At 39.2% G+C, this 21,052-nt stretch overlaps 1 protein-coding gene across 2 annotated transcripts; it reads right to left on the bottom strand.

Annotated features, from left to right (window-relative positions):
* Positions 1–3,447: 3,447 nt before the first annotated feature.
* Positions 3,448–20,011, bottom strand: AGA (aspartylglucosaminidase). 2 transcript variants are annotated; one of them, XM_065404962.1, is made up of 9 exons: positions 19,982–20,011; positions 15,585–15,738; positions 14,592–14,704; positions 11,316–11,428; positions 10,135–10,252; positions 8,905–8,980; positions 7,710–7,817; positions 5,493–5,626; positions 3,448–4,626 (listed from the first exon to the last, which is right to left on the bottom strand). In XM_065404962.1, exons 1-9 carry the CDS (start codon positions 19,986–19,988, stop codon positions 4,526–4,528), a joined length of 924 nt encoding a protein of 307 aa, XP_065261034.1. In that variant the 5' UTR covers positions 19,989–20,011; the 3' UTR covers positions 3,448–4,525. The 2 variants fall into 2 exon arrangements, with proteins under 2 accessions (XP_065261034.1, XP_065261033.1); XM_065404961.1 differs by having other exon boundaries at positions 19,826–19,988.
* Positions 20,012–21,052: the final 1,041 nt, after the last annotated feature.

Below are 21,052 nucleotides of genomic sequence, written 5' to 3' on the forward strand. Positions count from 1 at the left end.
TTATTCAGGCCCCAAGGTGCATTACAGCCATGCCAAAGCACAAACAATCCCACATAACTGGTATCCATGTCTCACTGAGAGGCAGCCAAGTTCTGCCAAGGGAGGGCCAAACCCAAGGTGCTCAGAAGAATATGCTCCCTGGCATATTCAAGCCTCCTCATAACATTCCAAATGGGAAGAACTTGGAAGAGTTCCCATTGCATTGCTCCCCTTTTCCCCCAACCCAATTTTATATCAGTTCCTTTGTTCTCTACTATGTTGAGCTCAAACCCCAATAGCTGAATCCTGCTCCTTGGGGGCTGTACAGTCACTCTCCCCTCTGCGGCCCAAGGAATATTTAATTTATAGAAAGTGGAACAGTTCTAATAGGAGAATACCCCAAAGTCCAGTGAGTAGGTCATTCACATGGGATACAGGAGACCCAAGTTCAAGTCCCTGCTCCAAATCAGCCAGAGTGGGGATCTGAAGACAAGTCTCTCACATCACAGCTGAGCTGTCACATATTCTGGACATTCTCCACCCAAATCTAGCTGCCTTTTGTGCAGTTAAGAAAGCTCTGAGCATGCCCACTGGATCACACAAGACAGACGGGAGAAAACCTAGTCTGAGAATTCCACTGAGACTTAGGCTTGAGTTAGAACTCCAAGCAGCTCGGTGTCATCAGAACTGAGGGTTTTGTGCATGCACACTGGTGGCAACTTAGGCACTTAGGGAATTTAGGTACTTACAGAGTTAAGCAGCAGCTGAGCAGGGGTTTTCCAGATCAAAGTTGTGCTTAAATGTTGGCCTTACCTGCTTATGTCCTATTGTTTATCTAGCCCTTTGACTACTTGTTTGCATAAAAATTAACAAGTTGTACAGAGAACTGACACTTTTACAGAGGAAAAGCATTCTGAGTAGAGTTAATTCAAACACATGAAAACCTTCCACAAGTGTTCTTAAAGCATCTTTTCATCCACATTCAACAGCTAGTGAAGGAAATGAATCCTCCAAATTGAACTTCATCAACAGAACAGTTAATAGCATGTCATTAAAAACAACAGCCATTCTTGTCTGGAAGCTTTTCCAGCTTTTAAAAACATAGAAACTCAGAACATAAGGCAACGACCATTTTAATGCAGAGTATACAAGGACTCCAAAAAACTAATTATTAAGATACATTAAAGTAAGCTTGCATTACCCAGTGGTTTTATTCAAGTAAACAGAGCTGATTAAAATATTTATGGTATGATATGGTCATTTTAACTTTTTTCCCTTTTACATTTCCTTATCAATCTCAAGCTCTTGATTTAATAAATTGATCAGCAAGCCTGCCAAGTTAGAAGGAAGATCAAAGATCCTTTAAAACTGATCTTCAAAAGAACCACAGTATGTGGCAGTACATTATAAATAAGATTTGGTATCTGCAAATGAGATGTAATAGGAGAAGAAATGAGAAATAGCACTTTCTCAGGGTGCTAGGCACTCAAATAATTTTGTTCCCTAAAGATAAATTCCATTGTATACATGCAATTGCTCCTTTAGAGGTGTAACCTACAAAGGGTGTGTGTGTGGAGGAGGGGTGGGGGGCAGGGCATGCACAGAGCAGAACAAGGACGAAGGAAGCATTTCCCTTTACTAAGCATCCTGGCAGAGAGAACTGACTGAACTTCATAATTCAATTTTCAATACAATACAGTGGCAGGCTGAGGATACGAAAATTCTAATTAAATGGAGAAAACCGATGCTGCAAGAACCAACAAATATTTAAAACCTTGTGCAAATGGGCATAGTTGAGCGCCGTCTATGGGTAAAGGTATTATCACAACCTGAGAAAGCAGGGAGAAGAAACTGATTTATAAAAAATTGAAGTAACCACAAGAAAAGTAACAAGTTACTAAGGGAGTGATATATTTGAAGTGGCAGCCTGCTTGTGGCTAGGAAAAGTTTACAGAAAACGGTACAGTTTATTACACTACTGAACAAATAAATAGCAGCTGAAAAACCCCAAGCTAAAATTTTGTTGCCAGTATAAAGAGAAGTATTTTTATAAGCATTATTGTAGTGCATCCTAAATTGTGACAGATTACTGATGATTAGTAAATTAAAGAAAGAAAACAAATCTATACATCTCAAGCAGTACTGTCTATATCCAAAGACCACAGACAAGAGACCTATCAGTATAAGTTTTTACATAAAGACTAGTGGGGAAATATGGGAGAAAGTACTGTATTTCCATACATAGGCATCAGAAGGACAATTCCAAGAATTTCATAGAATCAGAACTGGAAAGGACCTCGAGAAGTCATCTAGTTCAGTCCCCTGCACTGAAGGCAGGACTAAGTATTATCTAGGACAGTCCCTGACAGGTGTTTGTCCATCCTGCTCTTAAAAATCCCCAATGATGGAGATTCCACAACCTCCCTAGGCAATTTAGTCCAGTGCTTAACTACCCTGACAGGAAGTTTTTCCTAATGTCCAACCTAAACCGCCCGTGCTGCAATTTAAGCCCATTGCTTCTTGTCCTATCCTCAGAGGTTAAGAAGAACAATTTTTCTCCCTCCTCCTTGTTACAACCTTTTATGTACTGGAAAACTGTTATCCTGTCCCCTCTCAGTCTTCTCTTCTCCAGGACTAAACAAACCCAATGTTTTCAATCTTCCCTCATAGGTCATGTTTTCTAGACCTTTAATAAGTTTTGTTGCTCTTCTCTGAACTCTCTCCAATTTGTCCGCATCTTTCCTGAAATGTGGTGCCCAGAATTTTCCAGTTGAGGCCTAATCAGCGCGAAGTAGAGCAGAAGAATTACTTCTCTTGTCTTGCTTACAATACTCTTGCTAATACATCCCAGAATGATATTTGCTTTTTTTGCAACAGTGTTACACTGTTGACTCATTTAGCTTGTGATCCACTATGACCCCCAGATCCCTTTCCACAGTACTCCTTCCTAGGCAGTCATTTCCCATTTTGTGTGTGTGCAACTGATATTTCCTTCCTAAGTGGAGTACTTTGCATATTGAATTTCATCCTATTTACTTCAGACCATTTCTCTGGTTTGTCCAGATCATTTTGAATTTTAATCCTATCCTCCAAAGCACCTGCAACCCCTCCCAGCTTCATATCATCCGCAAACTTTATAAGTGTACTCTCTATGCCATTATCTAAATAATTGATGAAGATATTGAACAGAACCGGACCCAGAACTGATACCTGTGGGACCCCACTCGTTATGCCCTTCCAGCATGATTGTGAACCACGGATGATTACTCTCTGGGAACAATTTTCCAACCAGTTATGCACCCACATTATAGTAGCTCCATCTAGGTTGTTTTTCCCTAGTTTGTTTATGAGAAGGTCATGCGAGACAGTAACAAAAACCTTACTAAAGTCAAGACATAGCACATCTACCACTTCCCCCCATCCACAAGGCTTGTTACTCTGTCAAAGAAAGCTATCAGGTTGGTTTGATATGATTTATTCTTGACAAATCCATGCTGTTACTTATCACCTCTAATTTATTAATCTGGGGTTCAGCTGCCAAAAAGGTCTGTTAAAATGAAAAGATTTACAAAAATAAATTATGGCCAGTGAAAGATTTAATACAGAAAAATCAGTCTTATTCCATCCACAGTTCTCCTGTGGGCTCGGAATCTGTACATCTGATGGATGCTTTACCTGAGCTTAGGCAGCAATGGAATGCTGATCACAGAAGCACTGCCCACACTGACAGAACACAACATGTGAAGTGAAAAGGGAAGCACAGTATGGAAACCATCTTCTGAAAATGAGTCAGTTGCTGGGATCCTACCCAACACTTTGGGATTGGAAGGGGAGTAAGAAACATCTCCACTTGTTCCCAGAAATAAAAGAAGAAAGGAGGGAGTGAAGATATAATGTACCTGAGTCACAAAAAGCCACAAAATAGAGTAATTTCCTGACACTGCAGGATAACATTTGCAATGTAATAGTGCATCACTGTGACTGAACATCATGGAACGATGAAGCATCACCACAAAAGCAGAAGCTTTTGCTTCTCCATTCAGTCATGAAATTGTTCTCCAGTTCTTCTTGGTACAACAGTCATACAAACTTTCATCTGTTTTTGAGACTGGTTCCAAAAGGCATTTCCCATTTTAAACTATAGTCATCAACATATACCAGCAGAGTATTTTGAAATCCCACTTTATCATTAGTAGATATTTTGGATCTCTACACAGTATCTAAAAAAAAAAATCAAATTTGTTCATCCTGTAGATGAAGCCAATTTGCCCACCAGAATTTAGAAATAACCTGCCAGATTAATAAATTAGTTTGCTAGCTTGAGAAACTACAAATCAAGTTTACTAACATATTGGTGACATGGTAATAAAACAAAATACATTAAAAAAAGGAGAGAGATATGTGCTATCTCCACATACATTACTCTTCCTCAAATATCTGTGCAAAAGGAAACTGCAAACACTTTGTAAAATGGCAGTCAGTGAGCCTTTTCCGCCTTCTTTTCCTCCTTCGTGTTTAACTGTAAATGCAGTCGGTACAATAAAAATTAAATGCAGTCTACTACTTGCTCAGATGGCTGATTTAGCAAAGGACTAAAAACCATGAAGTGAAACTGAGTGAATCCTGGAACTTTATTGCAGGCAGCACCTGGGAAAGGAAAATAGAAACAAAAGTGACTTGCCTATTCCCTATAGGATTAGTATGTCTGTCATATTTCATCTTCTAAAGATTCAATTATTAATTCTGCTACAATGGTGTAATTTCCTTTTACAATCTGTTTAACCCAACATTGAGATTTCTCAAAAGCATTTTACTTTTCAGGTGGAAACAGTGTTCTCATTACGAGTGTAGTGCACTTAATAAATTTAGTAATGTAAATTAGAAAAAATATATCTTAATACTGATGAGTGTAATGTGTTCCTACAACTCTAATCTCTCAAACACAGAACTGTGGGAAGTAAGATCAAAGATATACAACAAGCAGTCTACCCAATAAGCCATATTGATCAGCAAATTTTACTTTCTACTGATCTAAGGGTTCACTAATGAGATGCCCATCATAATGGCTGATCTTGGATTGATTTGAAGGTGTGTACACATTCTGACTGCCTTATGCCATGTCCCAAAGAAGTTTGGGCTTTTTTTTTTTTTTTTTTAAACAACCTTCAAATTAATCATACCTATAAAAATATGAGAAATTGAGGTTGTAAATGGTTTCAAGTATTTACTAACTCCTCCAGGAAAGTTCTGTGCAAATCTTAGATATTAGGCTGAAGAGGGCCAACCTGATTCACTGGGTATTTGGTAGGATACCATTTAATCATATACCTCTGGACCTAATAAAATGCTTGGTATTTGATAGTGAGAGTGGACAGTCCCCTTGCTCCCTCCAGCCCCCAACATTGGTTAAAGTTAAAAAAAGTTGCAGTCTGCGCCTTTAAAATCCACCTCTATGTTTCACTCGTTTGTGTCAAAGTTCTTTGTGTTGAACAAAATATAACAGTAAGATATACCATAACTTCCAGTTGTGTTGGCACAGATAACAGCACCAAAGAAGTATGGAACATACTTCTGGATCCTGGAAATAACTTTCTGGCAAGCTGTAGTTGGATCTGTTCCTGTCCTCATATATTCCACTGCTTGATAGCTGATTTAGGAAACAAATCAGAAGTGTTACTCATTGTGACTGAATATAATCAGAACAGACATTCTAAAATACGATAGATCAGAACTCAATCAATTGCATGTCCGCTTAATATGAACACAGCAAAATAATTTACTTTGGAACACAAATACAAAATTGGAGACTAAGCTACTGATCAACTCCTTCCTGCTTGAAGTCTCCAAGAACTGTTGAATTGTTGTTTTTCCTCATTAATGATTTTTTTTTTTTTAAAGTTGTCTCAGATTTACCAGGGAGCCATCAAAGGCATTTTCTTTTTTAAAGGTGTTTTATTTTAAATGCAAAACCAAACTTAAATACCTTCATATAAATAGTAACAATACATAACACATAATAATATCATTAGACTAACGATACTGCTGACCAGTTCTACATTTCCACAATGCAAAATCTCAGTCAACAATTTTGAGTAACAGTACAACATGGGCCTAAAAGAGTATTCTGTTTTGTTTTCAGGAAACATGAACATATCAAGCCACTATGTCTTGCTACAATAAGAAAAACTCAACTAAGGAGGGAATGAGCTTCAAATCTGGCACTTTGGAGGAGACTACTATCACATTTTGGGAAGTTCCTTATCTCTGGACTCCATATCTTCTGTCACAGAGATACAAGTTACCAAAAAAACCTATCTATTCACCTGAGCTGGATAAAAATTTGAATGTAGAGCTATATCCATAGTTTGTTTCGTCATAAGTCAATTATTTTGAGACAAAGAGTTCTGTGGCACCTTATAGACTAACAGAAGTATTGGAGCATAAGCTTTCGTGTGTGAATACCCACTTCCCATGCGTCTGACGAAGTGGATATTCACCCACGAGAGCTTATGCTCCAATACTTCTGTTAGTCTATAAGATGCCACAGGACTCTTTGTTGCTTTTTACAGATCCAGACTAACACGACTACCCCTCTGATATTTTGAGACATTAACTTATACCATACATCAACATTTCAGAAGTGAAAAAACAAGGGGCAAAATAATTACTGTTTTCTGGACTTTTGACAATTCAGAGCTATTCCACTGTAGACTATATACCCTTGTCAATCTGCACAAGAACAAGCATACTGACATAAACAGAAAGGACACAGACAGAGTCTTCTAGTCCAATCATTTACCAAAACTGGTATGTATAAGCACTGCTTTTTCAAGCTTTTGCAACCAGTTCTTCAGGCTGCCAAAGAGATGACTTAGCATCTTAACTATTAGCTTGTGAGATGAAATCAATGTAGCGCTATAGCTAGCTTCTCAAAATTCAAAATAACTCAATGAACTATGCCAATGTCCACTCTTATTTCAAGACTGATTTGGAGTAGCTCAAGATCCACTGAGGTCTACACCACTTACAAGTGAATACGAGGTGGCAGGCACTAATTTGTGTTGTCAGAGTTTTAGAGTGGGCAGTTCAGTTGCCCGAATAGTTTGGATCACTGCTGTGAATTATATTGTAAATATGAATGTCTCTGTAACCTTCAGAATGGAGTACTGTAATGTATTCTATTTGAGGCTATCCATGAAGACCATTTGCAAAATTCAGACACCCAGATTTTAAAACAGACTACACCATTTTTGGAAATGAAAAGGCGCAGGCAAATTAAGATGCTGACAATATACAATTCCAATGGTGAAGAAAACAGCCACTTCTGAGACCACTTTCTCTTCTTCCTAACACTTAAGAAGTGTTTTGTTCCCACTACTGAAACTTGAGTGTAGGACACAAGGCATTTTTGGTGGGGTGCATTTACATCCAGAATCCACTCATTCCTTCGGTCAAAGCCCAGGTTTGGCAACATTCACAGGATTTGCAATGAGGTAACAGAAAACATGTTAAAGAACTGTTAAGTGATTTGTTGTCTGTAACAGAGGATGTGGGACTAGTCTGGTTTTTATGGCCATGTTGATTGGCATGAATAAAAAAGCAAGCGATGGCCAAATATGTTAAGCAACCAATAAAACTGATAATTTTATTAATTCAACACTTTATTTTTTTATTTGTTTCACAGGAATTCTCTGGCAAAAATGTAAGCAATCTTCCCCAAAAGGACAAACCTGGGCAAAAAGCGCATCATGATATCACCATCTCCGGTGGCTGCCGCTCCTCCAGTTGTACTATCAGCATAGGCTCCAGCTCCAGCTATTGGCGAGTCCCCTACACGACTATATAGAGGAAGGAAAAGAAACCCATCAAGTTAAAATGAAGACAGTTAGTTATAATGGGCCAAATTCTGGTCCCAGTTACACTACTGTGCAACCTAGCTGAAGCCAGTGGGGTTGAATCAGTGTACCAGAGCAGAGCTAGACCCAATATTTACAGGCAAATTCTTAGACAGGGTTCTTGTTTCAATAAATAAAATAAATAAATATATAGCAGCAATGAGAACACACCAGGATTTTACAGTTTCATACTCCAGGAACTCCTAATCTTACATCGTGGCAACGAGAGCACTCTACTCTCAGTAACAAGGACTGACACTTAGACACTCTGACACACTGCCAAGAAAAAAAAGCAAAACCACCTGGTGAAATAGTGACTGTTCCACAGTTTCAGCCTTCCAGAGTATTCTTCCTTCAAGATCCAGAAGGTTTCTGGTTCAGCCTAGTCCACTTCCACGGTGGATTAGGCAAATTTGGGAAAAGGCACTCATTCTTGAATAAGAGAGTTCATACAGAGTTATTCAGGAATAGGTCCTGAATAGGTCCATGTGTAAACAAGCCCTCATTCCTTGATCCTGTTGTGACTCCTAAAGTTTTGGAGATGCTTATTGGGTCAGACCAAATCAAACTTATCACTGACATGAGTTTTTTAAAGTTTCTTTAACTTTAAAGAGTGAAAACGTGTGTCGTTTATCATATTTTTTTTAAAAAAAAGCTTTTAAAGGCTATTACAAGCATAAAGCAACAAACTCAATTCAACATCAAATATACAGGGGGTAATCCTAGATCCACAAATTCTTTAGACAATGCTCATAAAAAACCTATTCTTGCTCCCATTTAAAAATGAAAAAAGCAGGCCTAAAGTAACTTCTACTATATTTATACACAAAGTTGAACAAACAAGCCCACTAAAAATTGTAATTGCAGCAGCACTTTAAAGACCCACCAAAAAATGGGGCCCTGTTGTGCTAGTCCCTGTATAAACACGATCATTCAGATAAGCAAAATATCACCTCACCTACACAGATACTTACATGAAATCAAGGATTACAAATACCAGATGCCTTTTTCTCAAACTACAAATACTAACCCCTGGATTTTGTGGACTGCACCATTTGTAGATGTCCCCACTGCAACGTTTCCGGAACCACCAATTACAATCATGCCTATAGATTTAAATAATGGTGAAGCTTAACAAGAATAATTTCTCATATATTTGTTAAAACATCAGTGTTACAATTCAGCAGCATGAAAACTGATCATATTTTTATAGCCCTTGTAAGGGCCCTACTTTTAAAATGAAGTTTTACACCTGAATTGCCATTTCCAGAGGGACCTAAATATTGGTATTTTAAAACATTTGAAAATTGGGCCATATATAATCATTCTTGGTAAAACAATTATAAGTATAATTTAAATTCTCTAGTGAGTGTTTATTTTATCCAAATTTCAAAGAGTCCAAAAAGCCTCTAGTACAAACATAAACACTCTAAAATACATTAATGAAGTCTAACTACCTTAACCAAGTACAAATGAAGAGGTGACATACCATTCAACATATGACCCACCAATCTTGGCACCCCCTTACTTCAAGCAGTTATGTAATTCAGGCCTCAATTCAGAAAGATTCTTAAAGCAGTAAGTAGTCCCACTGAAGTCAATTAGGCATGTTCTTAAGTACTTTGATGAATTTGTGTGTGTGTCTCAGCACTTAAGTGGTAATTCTTTGGTAATGAAAATTTTGAAGATTTTTTGCATGACAATCAATCACCAAGTTGGCAAAGATCCAGTCCAAAATGCAGAAGACAAAATTTAACTGACAAAATATAGATAATCTGTACTGAGGAGTTTGGAAATGTATCTCTGAAGTCTGCAGTTCTGGAATGTCTGCTATGCCAACAACATGTGAAAAATTAATCATGAAATACGAGAAATAATTTAATAAACATACAAAATTGCCTACGACCCAACAACAACAAAAAAGCTTTACCAGTAAAGTATGAAAGTCTTTACAAGAATATTACTCCTAACCTATTTTAAGCATACCAATTTGCAAACAATACTGTTGCTCAAATCAGAAGTTAAAAAGTAGAGGAAAGATTAAAATAGATTCTAGACTTACAAACCCTAAATTGACTGAGGAGTTGCAACCAACTCCTTCAGAACATGTGTGTAAGTAGTACACACTTGAAAATGGTGCTGTACATCTGGTATACTACCAGTTTGAAATATTTTTTTATTTGAACTCAGTAAGATTGAGTTGATCATGAAGCAAAAAAATGAATACATCTTTTAGCATAAAATAACCAAAGAGAGTTACCAATTGTATCATGATTATGAATATTTATTCTTTTCTGTGAGTTGATCCATTCTTCACTATTTAATTGTTTAGCCTGTTTGTATGGTCCACAGGATTTTGAAGCATCTGGTATTACATTCTGTAATCAATATTTTATTCACATGAGTCTTTAATGTTTCAATAAAGATGCATTTTAAACAAACGACTACAACAAAAATCTAAATTCCACTATATAACTACCGCTGTACAATATTTTAAGATATCTAATGTGCAGTTGTACTGAAGTTACAAAAGCTATGGATATTCTTATTAAGAGATGCATTGATTGGCTTTCAATAATGTGTGATACAGGGTCTGTTAATCTGATAGTGCCTATTAGAGAAAAGTAGCAGAACAATCACAAGACTCATTCTTTGGTCAAAACAAGTTTGCATTCTTCAGCAAGAAAAAGAACCCACAAAAACAAAGTTGCTGTTAGTACCACACTAAGAGATAAAGTAAGACTCCTGTATTTAGGATGACTAAAGTTGGTTAAAAAGTAATACTTTAGGCAGGACACTTTTTCAAGTAAATGAACAGGCAAGAGAGTATGTACCAAATTAAACTGTCTCAATTCCACCACATTTCAGATACAAAAAAGACAACACAATCTACAGATGCGTGGGCTCTGCAAGTATGTAACAGTCTGTGCACAGAGATAAACATGCTAATTTATGTTTATCATCATCTACAGCTGCCAATTTAGGCTTCAATTTTGGAAAGACTTAAGCCTATGAATGGTCCCTATAATTTTAATGGGACTACTTCCATACGTAAAAGTCACTCATGTGCTTAAATACCTGCAAAACCAAGGCCTTAATTCCCAGTAAGGGATTTCATTTAGAGACTCAATTTTAAGTTTCTGCACTCATGCCTCACTGAGAAATCATCCTCTGTTGTTAAGGGTTAGGATTTTCTCCCAAATTCAGAAATGAAAAATTACTGTACTAACATCAACGTTAACAGAATTCTACAAATCAGGCAGCAAACAGGCTTCCGATCCCCAAGTATATCAAGTGAGCGAGAATTCCAGGATTTTTTTTTAAATGTTTAATGGAACATTCTTTGTTCCTTTAATATGAAGTATTTCTTTCTTTAACAAGTCAAGAGTAACAAGCAATGTTGTGTGATCAAATTTCTAAAATAAAACAATTATACTGTACCTTCCAGTAGTTTGGCTGACAGTTTTGATTAAGCCACTTTAAATATATTGAAAGAGAATTCTGTGTGGTTAAATCTTCACATGGAAATCCCATGCTTTCTGCAAACAGTGAGGCTTTAACAGGCAAAAAGACAAATTCAACAATATTGTAGCATGAGTACATTAGATTTATCATACAATATATGTTATGATCAAGATGATATATTAGTTTATATATAGCTCATCCCCCTGAAACTATAGAATATAGTCCCTCAGACAAACGGTATATCAGTGTAATCTCTGATATATCATCAATATCCAATTCCTCCTTTACTGAGGGCACTATATCCCACACTTCTAGTATGTCTTTTTGTCTCTTCATTTAAATATGTTCTCTATGACTATGATGAGAGAGCTTTCTCTTCAGACATGTTGCTGTACAAAAGGAGCAAAACTTTTCAAACAGGACAAATACCATTCAAATCCAAGATTGTGCTATGTGTAACAGGAAAATTTTAATTTAAGCAAGCAAAAATTTGTAAATAGCAAATTAATTACAAAAACACTATCAATTTGATATCTAGACATTTTTAAAATATGAGGTAAGCAGAGAAAGACTCAGATATCAATACCTGCCCCTGAATACCTCTGACAATTTATGTGGCTTTACTATCACACTTTCCTAAAATATAAATTTGATTATTTATTTCTTAATTTTTTTTTAATAATTGTTACTGTGTGAAAAACAAACATCAATAGCAGGGGAAACTGACTGTCTATACAGGAGAAGAAATGAAAACAATTGCCACAAAGCACAACCAAATGCAAAGTAAATGAACTGGAAAAAAAAAAAAACCCAGAAAAAACTCTATTCATTCATCTTTTAGTTACAGTAATCTTTGGCATCATCAGTCTGGAAGAAATCAAATTCAGATACAATTGTTTACAAATTTGTAAGTTACCAATCCCTTCCATGCTTGAATCCTTAGATATTTATGTGAACATAATACATAGTTTTATAAGATTCTTAGGAGTTTCCGCTTATCCAAATATTACAAAAAACACTTTCAATTGATTTAGTAGTTAATTTTGAATTGCTTTTCTAAAGCTACACATGTATTGGGAGTTTCATGAGCGATAGTTAAGTTACTGAATGTTTACCAACGTTTCAGTATCTAGAGTAACCTAATAAGAGAGCAAGTGAGCTCAGAAAAGTCTGATTGTTCATGTTTATTGATCCTCCTTTTATGACTTCTGTAGCCTGTTTTTATTCCAGGAAGTGGAGCTGTTGGGCAATGTGCACTAAGGTAGCATGGTTTTGTAAAAAAAAGCATCTTTCATACTCCCTAGCTGAGATAATTTGGAGTCACTTAAACTGAAAAGGACTCTGAGGACTGTTTAGGAAGTCAGAAATATAAGATTCAATTATTTTCAATAATGAAAACCAAAAGTAACATGAATTCCCATTAAAATTTTAGTGCCAGAAACAATATACTGTACTTTCCACACATTCAAATACCATCAATTACAGTAAATTTTATATAATGCTTAACAGTTAAGGGCATGGTTGTGTTCTTTTTTCTGTCAATCATTCCAAACAAAAAACAAAAAACCCTGTGCGGACAGAAAAATTAAGGAGATTATCCTAGTTTCAAATGTTTTTATCTTTTACTCTCCAAACAAGAGCAGAAATATGTAGAATGCGGGTATCTGACTATATAGCTTGATAAAAAGCAGAAACAATCCTGTAGAAAAACTCTTACAAGAAGTCATTCAATCTAAGCACATTTTAAGGACAAATTTTTTAAAATTGTTTCTAATACTTTGTGTAGAACAGAAATTTGCCTTCCTCTCCTCCACTGATTTTAATGTTCAAGTCCACACTCTAGTGAGTCTGCTATCCTCTCCCATCAGTGTTTGCTTTACCAGTTCCCAGTGTCACTCCTCATATTGGCTTCCAACATCCCTGCTCTCATCCCGCTGAGCACTTCCAGAGAAAATTGTATGACCATTCCAACTTCCTTCACAAAGAATTTGTTTTTCCCCCCTTCCATCTTCTATACCCTTCTAACACATAGCACTGAAGTTTGTCACCCCCTCTGACTTGCTCTTCAAACCTACCTCCCTTATTCTCAGTCATTCTCAGACTTCATTCCTGGTATTCTAGCTTGCTCTGCTATTCCCAAACATCTTTTAGTTTACCCCATCCCAAACCTCTCTTTCGCCTTGAAGCACAAAGTCTATTGTGACTTTCTTTACTTCCCACTCTACTCATTCCCTCCTGGATCCCTTGTATGCTACTGATACTCCTCTTACCACAGCCACTAGTGACCGCCTCCTGGTCAAATCAAAAGGGTCTGTAAAGCATCTCAAACTCCAGCCCTCCCTTTCCAGACCTAGAGAAGTCTTCGCATCAACTACAGCAACTGTCATCTCTGTCTTGTCTCATTTTCTTTATTCCATCCAAAATGCTGCTGCCAAATCCATCGTCCTCTCCTATCAATGACCACGTCACCTCTTTTTAAATATCATCTTTGCCTTCATGACTTCCTCCATGCAGCCCCCTACACTTAAAAAACCCTTAAGACAACTAATCTTCCATTCCCTATTCAAAGTCTTCCTAGAAACATTTTTTCCATAAAGTTTAAAGATATTAATCCACCAATAAAGTATTAGGTTACCTTAAGAAGATGAAACCTCCACTGTTTATAGAATTTATCACCATGTGGTGTGTTGTGCCAAGCTGTACAGTACCTGATTTATTTAAAAGCTCTTTGAGGCAGAAAGTCTTCATGTATGTTTTTAAATTGCAAAGTACAGCGACAGTGCTCAATAAATATGAAAATGAATTTTGAAATAAAATTAGGTACCAAATTCTGCCATTCAATTTTTTAGTAAAGCTTCCCTTGTATTTTAAGTGAAATATTGGCATATACCAGCTTCCATTTATATAGTGTCTTATGTCAAAACATCTTCACTTAGTATCTGTATTTTCAGTGATATTAAAACAGCTCTGGCATTAAAAGTTAACAGTTGCAGTTGAATCTGTAGAGGGAATACAAAACCCTTTGTTTTAGTTCAAGTAGAAATAGCAGAATAAAAAACCCTGATAATTGTAGATATTTAATAAACTTAAAGAAGGATAAATGCTTTTCAATTACTTAATAGCATTCATTTGAATATATATGTGGGGGATTCCTCTACCATCAAGATTCATCTATCGTAAGTCTCCTTATTGTATAGTGATAATTGAGACAAGGGTAAGAATTGGAAATAACTGAATAAAGTACATAATTACCTGACTCCCCCACTAATAATGTGTGCTTAGTATGCTTAATCACTTTCCGTGCTACACCAATAGCATTTTTTATACGTCTGAGATCTGCTACTGCCCCAACTTCTATGGTGTTGCTGAAACAAGAAGAATATGGAAGTGAGAAATATTTAAGGTGTGCATATATTAAACAGTAACAGAGGATAATAAAACAATTACATATCTTTTGCTATATACACTTTGTGCTTGTCTACAGTAAGAAGTTGTACCATTTTATCTATACTGGTATAGTTAAAGTAGTACAACATCCCTGAAAGCAGTTATATCAGTATAGAGGTACATTATACTGTACTGGTTGAAATCATCTTTGTACTGATATAAATGCATCCATATTCGAGTTTTACTAGTGTAAGTATTTCAGGTATAAATAATTGCACCCCTAAGCAAACCAGTTACTCTAGTAAGACTTTCAAGTGTAGGCCAGACCTAAACAATGAATAAGGTCTAAAAGACATAACACAAAATTGTCATGAAAGTAAAATTTGTATGGAAATTAAAGAGCAAATGGTCCTCTATTAAGATTATGCTTAAACCTTCAGATATCCCAATCCTGCAGAAGTAAGCCTTTCTCTGCCTCTTCAGGCAAACAGTCGTATAGGTGCTGTACATTATGCTTCATTTTCAGGGAGAATCTCTACTCTACTCCCAGGAACTCCATACGCATCCCTTAGCCTGATTGCTAGATATGGGAGCTATTGGAAATTAATGTCGGATTGCAACAAAAATGCTTAGTTAGCTTCCAAACATCCTGGTGCCACGGCAATCTAGTCCCTGCTTGACTGGATATTTCCCTCTTTCTACTGTACCCATGAACACATCAATATTAGAGTTTGAGTGCACTGTAATGTTTATTGAACACATCAACACGATGGCATGGTACATATAACAATGCTTACATCATATTGAATTGTACTAAAAATCCTTAGGATTATTCTCTTCTTTAAGTAACTTTCTTACCCATCCATAATCATGGCATCCAATGTTGTTTCTCCATGTTCATCTGGACTTCCTCCAAACCCCACACTTCCATCACACTGATCAGTCTCACACTGACCACAGCCTCTCTCTACTGCATCCAGCTCAGAGCCTCCTGACTGTAAGGTATACCATGCTGTAAGCAACACAAACACCTGGTAAGTTAAAATAATTACTGTCTAATATTTCATTTAAAATTATAAAAACAAATACACAAGAAACTACACCAAGTATGGCAGGTAAAAGTAAACTGTATAATATGTTGTTATTCTTAGGTGAAATCTAGAGAAAGTGTTATTCAGGATATAAAAAGTCATCATTTTTTGCATAATTGGCTAATGTTTCTGAATGGGAAGTGATGGGATATTTGTGTGAATGAGGAGTTGTTGCTATAGTGTCCACAATTATAGTGTATTTCATATACTAAGTAAAAAAAACCCAATAATTTATTGTTGTGTAATTAAAGCACTCCTTCTCTCCAAGGCGTGAAGGGCACTAAGGAAACACATACAAACTCTTTCACACAGGTATATCCAAGCCTACATGGAGTCTAAATTAAGTCTGTGTAGCTATGCAGGATCATGGCATATTTAACGATTTTTTTTAATATACAATAGGAAAATGTTATATTGAAAGCATTTCTTAAGAGCCATTTCAGAGAGAATTAACCATAGTTAAAATGTGCCAGGCACAAAATTAAACCTAACAGTGTTTAAAGTATATATAAAAAAACAAACTAACTAAAAACAATATTTATGCAGCACTAAAAATAACCATCTCTTTCCCTGCTCCCTCTCTGTCATCTATCCTTTGAGATCTAGTGTGTGGCTTGAAAAAAGCCTTTTATGTGAGTCAACACAAATGGCTCTGCTGAACTTGGCCCACAGACCTTGATCATGCAAACTGCTTCATGGGGTCAGAGCCCTGAGTGTATGTGAAGCCACAATGAAGTTAATGGATTCCCACATGGGTGCAGAGATCCTCCCCTCTGGAACAAATGGCAGGATTAGGAGATGGGCCCAGATCCTGCAAATATTTATGTGCATATGTGATGTTGTATAATGGGGAAGGTGATCGACTACACTAATATGGTCACCACCACTTTTGCAAAATTGTGATAAATCTTGTATAAAATATACCTTGTACGGTATCATTGAAAAACTTATAATCTGCTGTGTATTGTTATCTTGTTATAATGTGTGTATCAATATTGGATATGGAGTTATGACATTTTGCTATGTGTTTGTAACTCAAACTTCTTGTGAGTCTTAGAAGCACCCACAGGTTAGCCCTTCAGGAATAACAAAAGGAGCTGTGAAGACACCCTAGCAATAGCACACAAAAGGTGCAAGCAAAATTTACAATTCATATGAAGAACTGCTGAGCCTGCAACTACGAAATGAAGCTAGGAAACAGCTAGAATTTTTCCAGAAGGGAGGTCAAGATATAAAAGGCAAGAACAAAAAGCACCTTTTACCTCTTTCTTCTTTCCTACTACACCTCTGGACTACTGAACTTTGACAACGGAAAATTTTGAACAAAGGATTGAGGTCCCCGATACTATTTGGGCAAACCAGAGAGACTTATAAAAAATTATCTGATATAACATACCTACTAGCATTTTGGATTTACACGCTTTAATTCATCCGGAATTTAAATTTACCTGCTTTACACCACTGCATAACTCATTTATTTTCTTAGTTAATAAATCTTTAGTTCGTTTACTAAAGGATTGGCTGCAGCGTTGTATTTGGTGAGATCTGAAGTGTACCTTGACCTGGTGGTAAGTGACTGGCTTTGGGGGCTGTAAAAACTCAGCGTGTGGTGATTTTTGGTTTTAATAACCTTTCAGCACAATAGTCCAGTTTGTCTGGGTAGTAAATGTGACTGCAGCACTAAGAAGACTAGCTAAAGCAGGGGTGGGCAAACTACGACCCACTGGCCGCATCTGGCCCGTCAGATCTTTTAATCCGGACCTTGAGCTCTGGCTGGGGAGCAGGATTGGGTGCTTGCCCCACTCCGCACATACCGTGGCTCCATGCGGCTCCTGGAAGCAGTGGCTTGTTCCCCCTCTGGCTCCTACACGTAGAGGCAGCCAGGGGGCTCCGCATGCTACCCCCGCCCCAAATGCAGGCTCTGCAGCTCCCACTGGTCAGGAACCATGGCCAATGGGAGCTGAAGGGACAGTGCCTGTGGACGGGGCAGCCTGGCTGCGCCTCCGCGTAGGAGCCAGAGCGGGGACATGCTGCTGCTTCCGGGAGCTGCTTGAGGTAAGCGCCGCCCAGATCCTGCACCCCTGATCTTCTCTTGTGCCCTAACCCCCTGCCCGCCCTCTGAACCCCTCAGCCCCAACCCAGAGCACCTTCCTGCATCCCCAACCCCCTACCCCAGCCCTGATCCCCCTCCTGCCCTCCAGGTCCCTCAGTCCCAGCCTGGAGCACCTTCCTGCACCCCAAATCCCTCATCCCCAGCCCCAGCCCAGAGCCCACACCCCTGCCGGAGACCTCACCTGCCCTGCATCCCAACCCCCTGCCCCAGCCCAGAGCCCTCTCCCATACTCCGAACCCCTCTGCTCCACTCCCAGCCCACAGCCCCTCCTGCACTCATTTCTAGCCCTACCCCAGAGCCCACACCCCCAGGAGAGCCCTCACCCCAACCCTCAATTTTGTGAGCATTCATGGCCCACCATACAATTTCCATACCAAATGTGGCCCTCAGGCCAAAAAGTTTGCCCACCACTGAGCTAGACTGTCAGTGGTTTTATGGTGAGCTAGTAAAGTGACCCAGGAGCACATTTACCTTGCTGGTTTGGCCAAATCTAACTATAGGATATACCACCAATTTGGAAGTGTTTGCCAAGTTTCGACAGTCTGACCTAATACTGGCACTCTCCATTGTGACTAGGGTGACCAGACAGCAATTGTGAAAAATCGGGACTGTCCCTATAAAATCAGGACATCTGGTCACCCTAATTTTGACCTCCACTAGACACGGGTGACAGCATACCCAACCTTTACTATTCTGAGTAATTCCCCCATTGTTTCTGTGAGACTACTCAAAAGTAATCAATTTAAGCATATGGGTAAGTGTTGGCAGAAACAGAGCCGTATATTGCAAGTGAGATCTTTCATTGCTGACAAAATTAGGTTTTAACTCTGTTAACTAACAAGAAAGAATTCATATCAAAACTACGGTAGTCTAGCTTAGGTGCATTTTCTAAATGTGTCTCTACAAGCTATTCCTATCTTTGTGGGTGACAGTAGGAGTCAACAATACACATCTTATCTGTAAATTGCCATATATGCCTCCTAAAAGAGGTAAAATGGAGTAAAGAAAAATTTGATAATGGTCAGAAATGCTGCTGTCTAAAGAAGTATGTGGGATGGATTCTGAATATATATTTTAAGCACACTTTTTAATATCTATTCAGATTATTAGAAGTGAAAGTAATGTAAAAACTCAAGTTTTTGCCAATTTATGGTGTTTTATGGTCCAAACTGAGAAAATGCAAAAAGGAAAATAAACAAATTACCTTTATGTGTAGGTTCCTAATCGTGTGCTATTTGGGTGAATGGTGTTGTTGTTTTTTATTAATTATTATTATTATAGTTACAGACAACAACATAGAAACACTCCTGTTACTCTTTGGTTTGCAAAGCTTTTAATAAAATTTAAATTTTGGGCCAGATGCCATAGGGAAACATCCCATCCCCCGTGTTTAACTGAGGCATTTATAGTTTCACTTCCTATTGCTTGAACGCTACCATTACTAGTTTGGCCCACGAAACGTAGAGAAGTTGGCTTAGGGACTTCTTTGGTATAGTCTATCCACAGCAACTGTAGCCATTTAGGTAAACCAGCACTGGGAGGAAAAAACAAATCCCATCTCTAGCTCTATCAGTACACCGGCGTGCACGACCAGGGCCAAAGGTTTTCTGAATACCTGAACTAGCAATACCCCCGAGAACAGCATCTCCCCCTGCTGCCCAGCCTCCCCCACGCGATCAAGGACAGCAGTGCAAGACTGAGTCACAGCCACGCCACCCCACTGCACTCCAGGCGCTGCGGGGAATGCCCCGGGCTGCACCGGTCCGGGCGCTGTACAGGTGCGAAGGAGAGCAAGAGTGGCCGCGCCCCCAACAACCCCCACCCCAGCTCCCGGCCCGCAGGAGCCGGCCAGCCCTGCCGGACCAGCATGAGGCAAAGCCCGGAGCCAGCGACACCTGTTTCCGTTGCTTTCCTAAATGCCCAGGTGTTGACGACTAGCGGCAGCGCAGCCAGACCCGCGCCCGCCGCCCCGGACACAGGCAGCAGCAGGAGAAGGAAGCGGAGCGCCCGACGCGCGCCGAACCCCATAGCCGCGCGCCGGCTGCACTCACACATCATCCGGGAAGCGCGCGCCTGAGCTCGTGACTAATCACGCGGCCACAATTTCACAATCCCACCCGGAAGACGCGCCCGACCGCCAGGGAGGGGAAGGAGCTGCCACGGCTGAGCGAATGGCCCCGCCCCCTCGCCGTTCCGCGCTCCCTCCCTCCGCTGTTACCACCCCCAACCCCCTCCTCCCCCGGCAGAGCTCATGTGCTGCTGAGCTGTGGACTGGGCTCAGGTTCTTCGCGCCCAGCGCACTCAGTGTAGGCGGCTGGTGCCAAGAGGGCAGAGCTGGGGCGGCCGCGGGGCTGCCCCCCACCTGCACCAGGCTGAGGTGTGAGCTGGACCACCCCTTGTTCTGTGCCCAGGTGCCAGCTCTGACTCACCCTGGGGTGGGGCTACCCAGGGTCTCTCACCTGAGTTCTGTGAGTTAGAGCTGGTGCCATGGCACAGGAGAGGGGGAGCTGGCCTCCAGGTGATGCCTTATGTCCCAGGCATTGGGACCCATGCTCTGAGGCTAGGTTAAGGTGTGAGCAGTCACCTCACCCTAACTCAGGGCAGGCACCGTTGCCAGCCAGGAAAGCACCTGTGCAACTTGGATGACTCTTGCAATGCACAGAGCAGGCCACCCCCACCTGAGATGTGAATGTGTGTTGTTTATTTCATTATGTTTCAATTATTATTATTGGTCTTGGGGCACTGCTGTTGTTGCCACCTCTCATAATATTTGATTTTTGTCTGAAAACCGCAACTTCCAAAAGCTTGAAAAGGGGAACCCTAAAGGCTCACAAACCAGAAGGCAAATAAAAAGTTTTTTTTTTTTTTAAATCTTATGATTTTTAAGCCAGTGTCATGATTTTGGGAGGCCTGACAATTAAACTGAAGTTTGTCAGTGATTAAGAATGAACACAATAAATCAGGTTCCCATGCTCTTGGGGAAAAAAAGTAGGCTTTTTCTATGTATGATCATAAGATTCATGCATCAGCTTCTAAGTGCCATTCTGCTCTTGTATGAGTGTATCTTCTAGAGGGGAGTGTTTCTGTGATGGGCTTTAACTAGTTTTCATGATCTTTCACTG

This window comes from Emys orbicularis, chromosome 5, assembly GCF_028017835.1.
Source record: "Emys orbicularis isolate rEmyOrb1 chromosome 5, rEmyOrb1.hap1, whole genome shotgun sequence".
Taxonomy (NCBI): Eukaryota; Metazoa; Chordata; order Testudines; family Emydidae; genus Emys; species Emys orbicularis.

Coding starts and splice junctions, on each gene's coding strand:
- AGA (XM_065404961.1), bottom strand. CDS start 19,988: ATGATGTGTGAGTGCAGCCGGCGCGCGGCTATGGGGTTCGGCGCGCGT. Junction 11,429..14,591: donor ATTATTAGTGGGGGAGTCAG/GTAATTATGTAC, acceptor TGCCTGTTAAAG/CCTCACTGTTTGCAGAAAGC. Junction 8,981..10,134: donor TCATAATCATGATACAATTG/GTAACTCTCTTT, acceptor TTAAATCTATAG/GCATGATTGTAATTGGTGGT.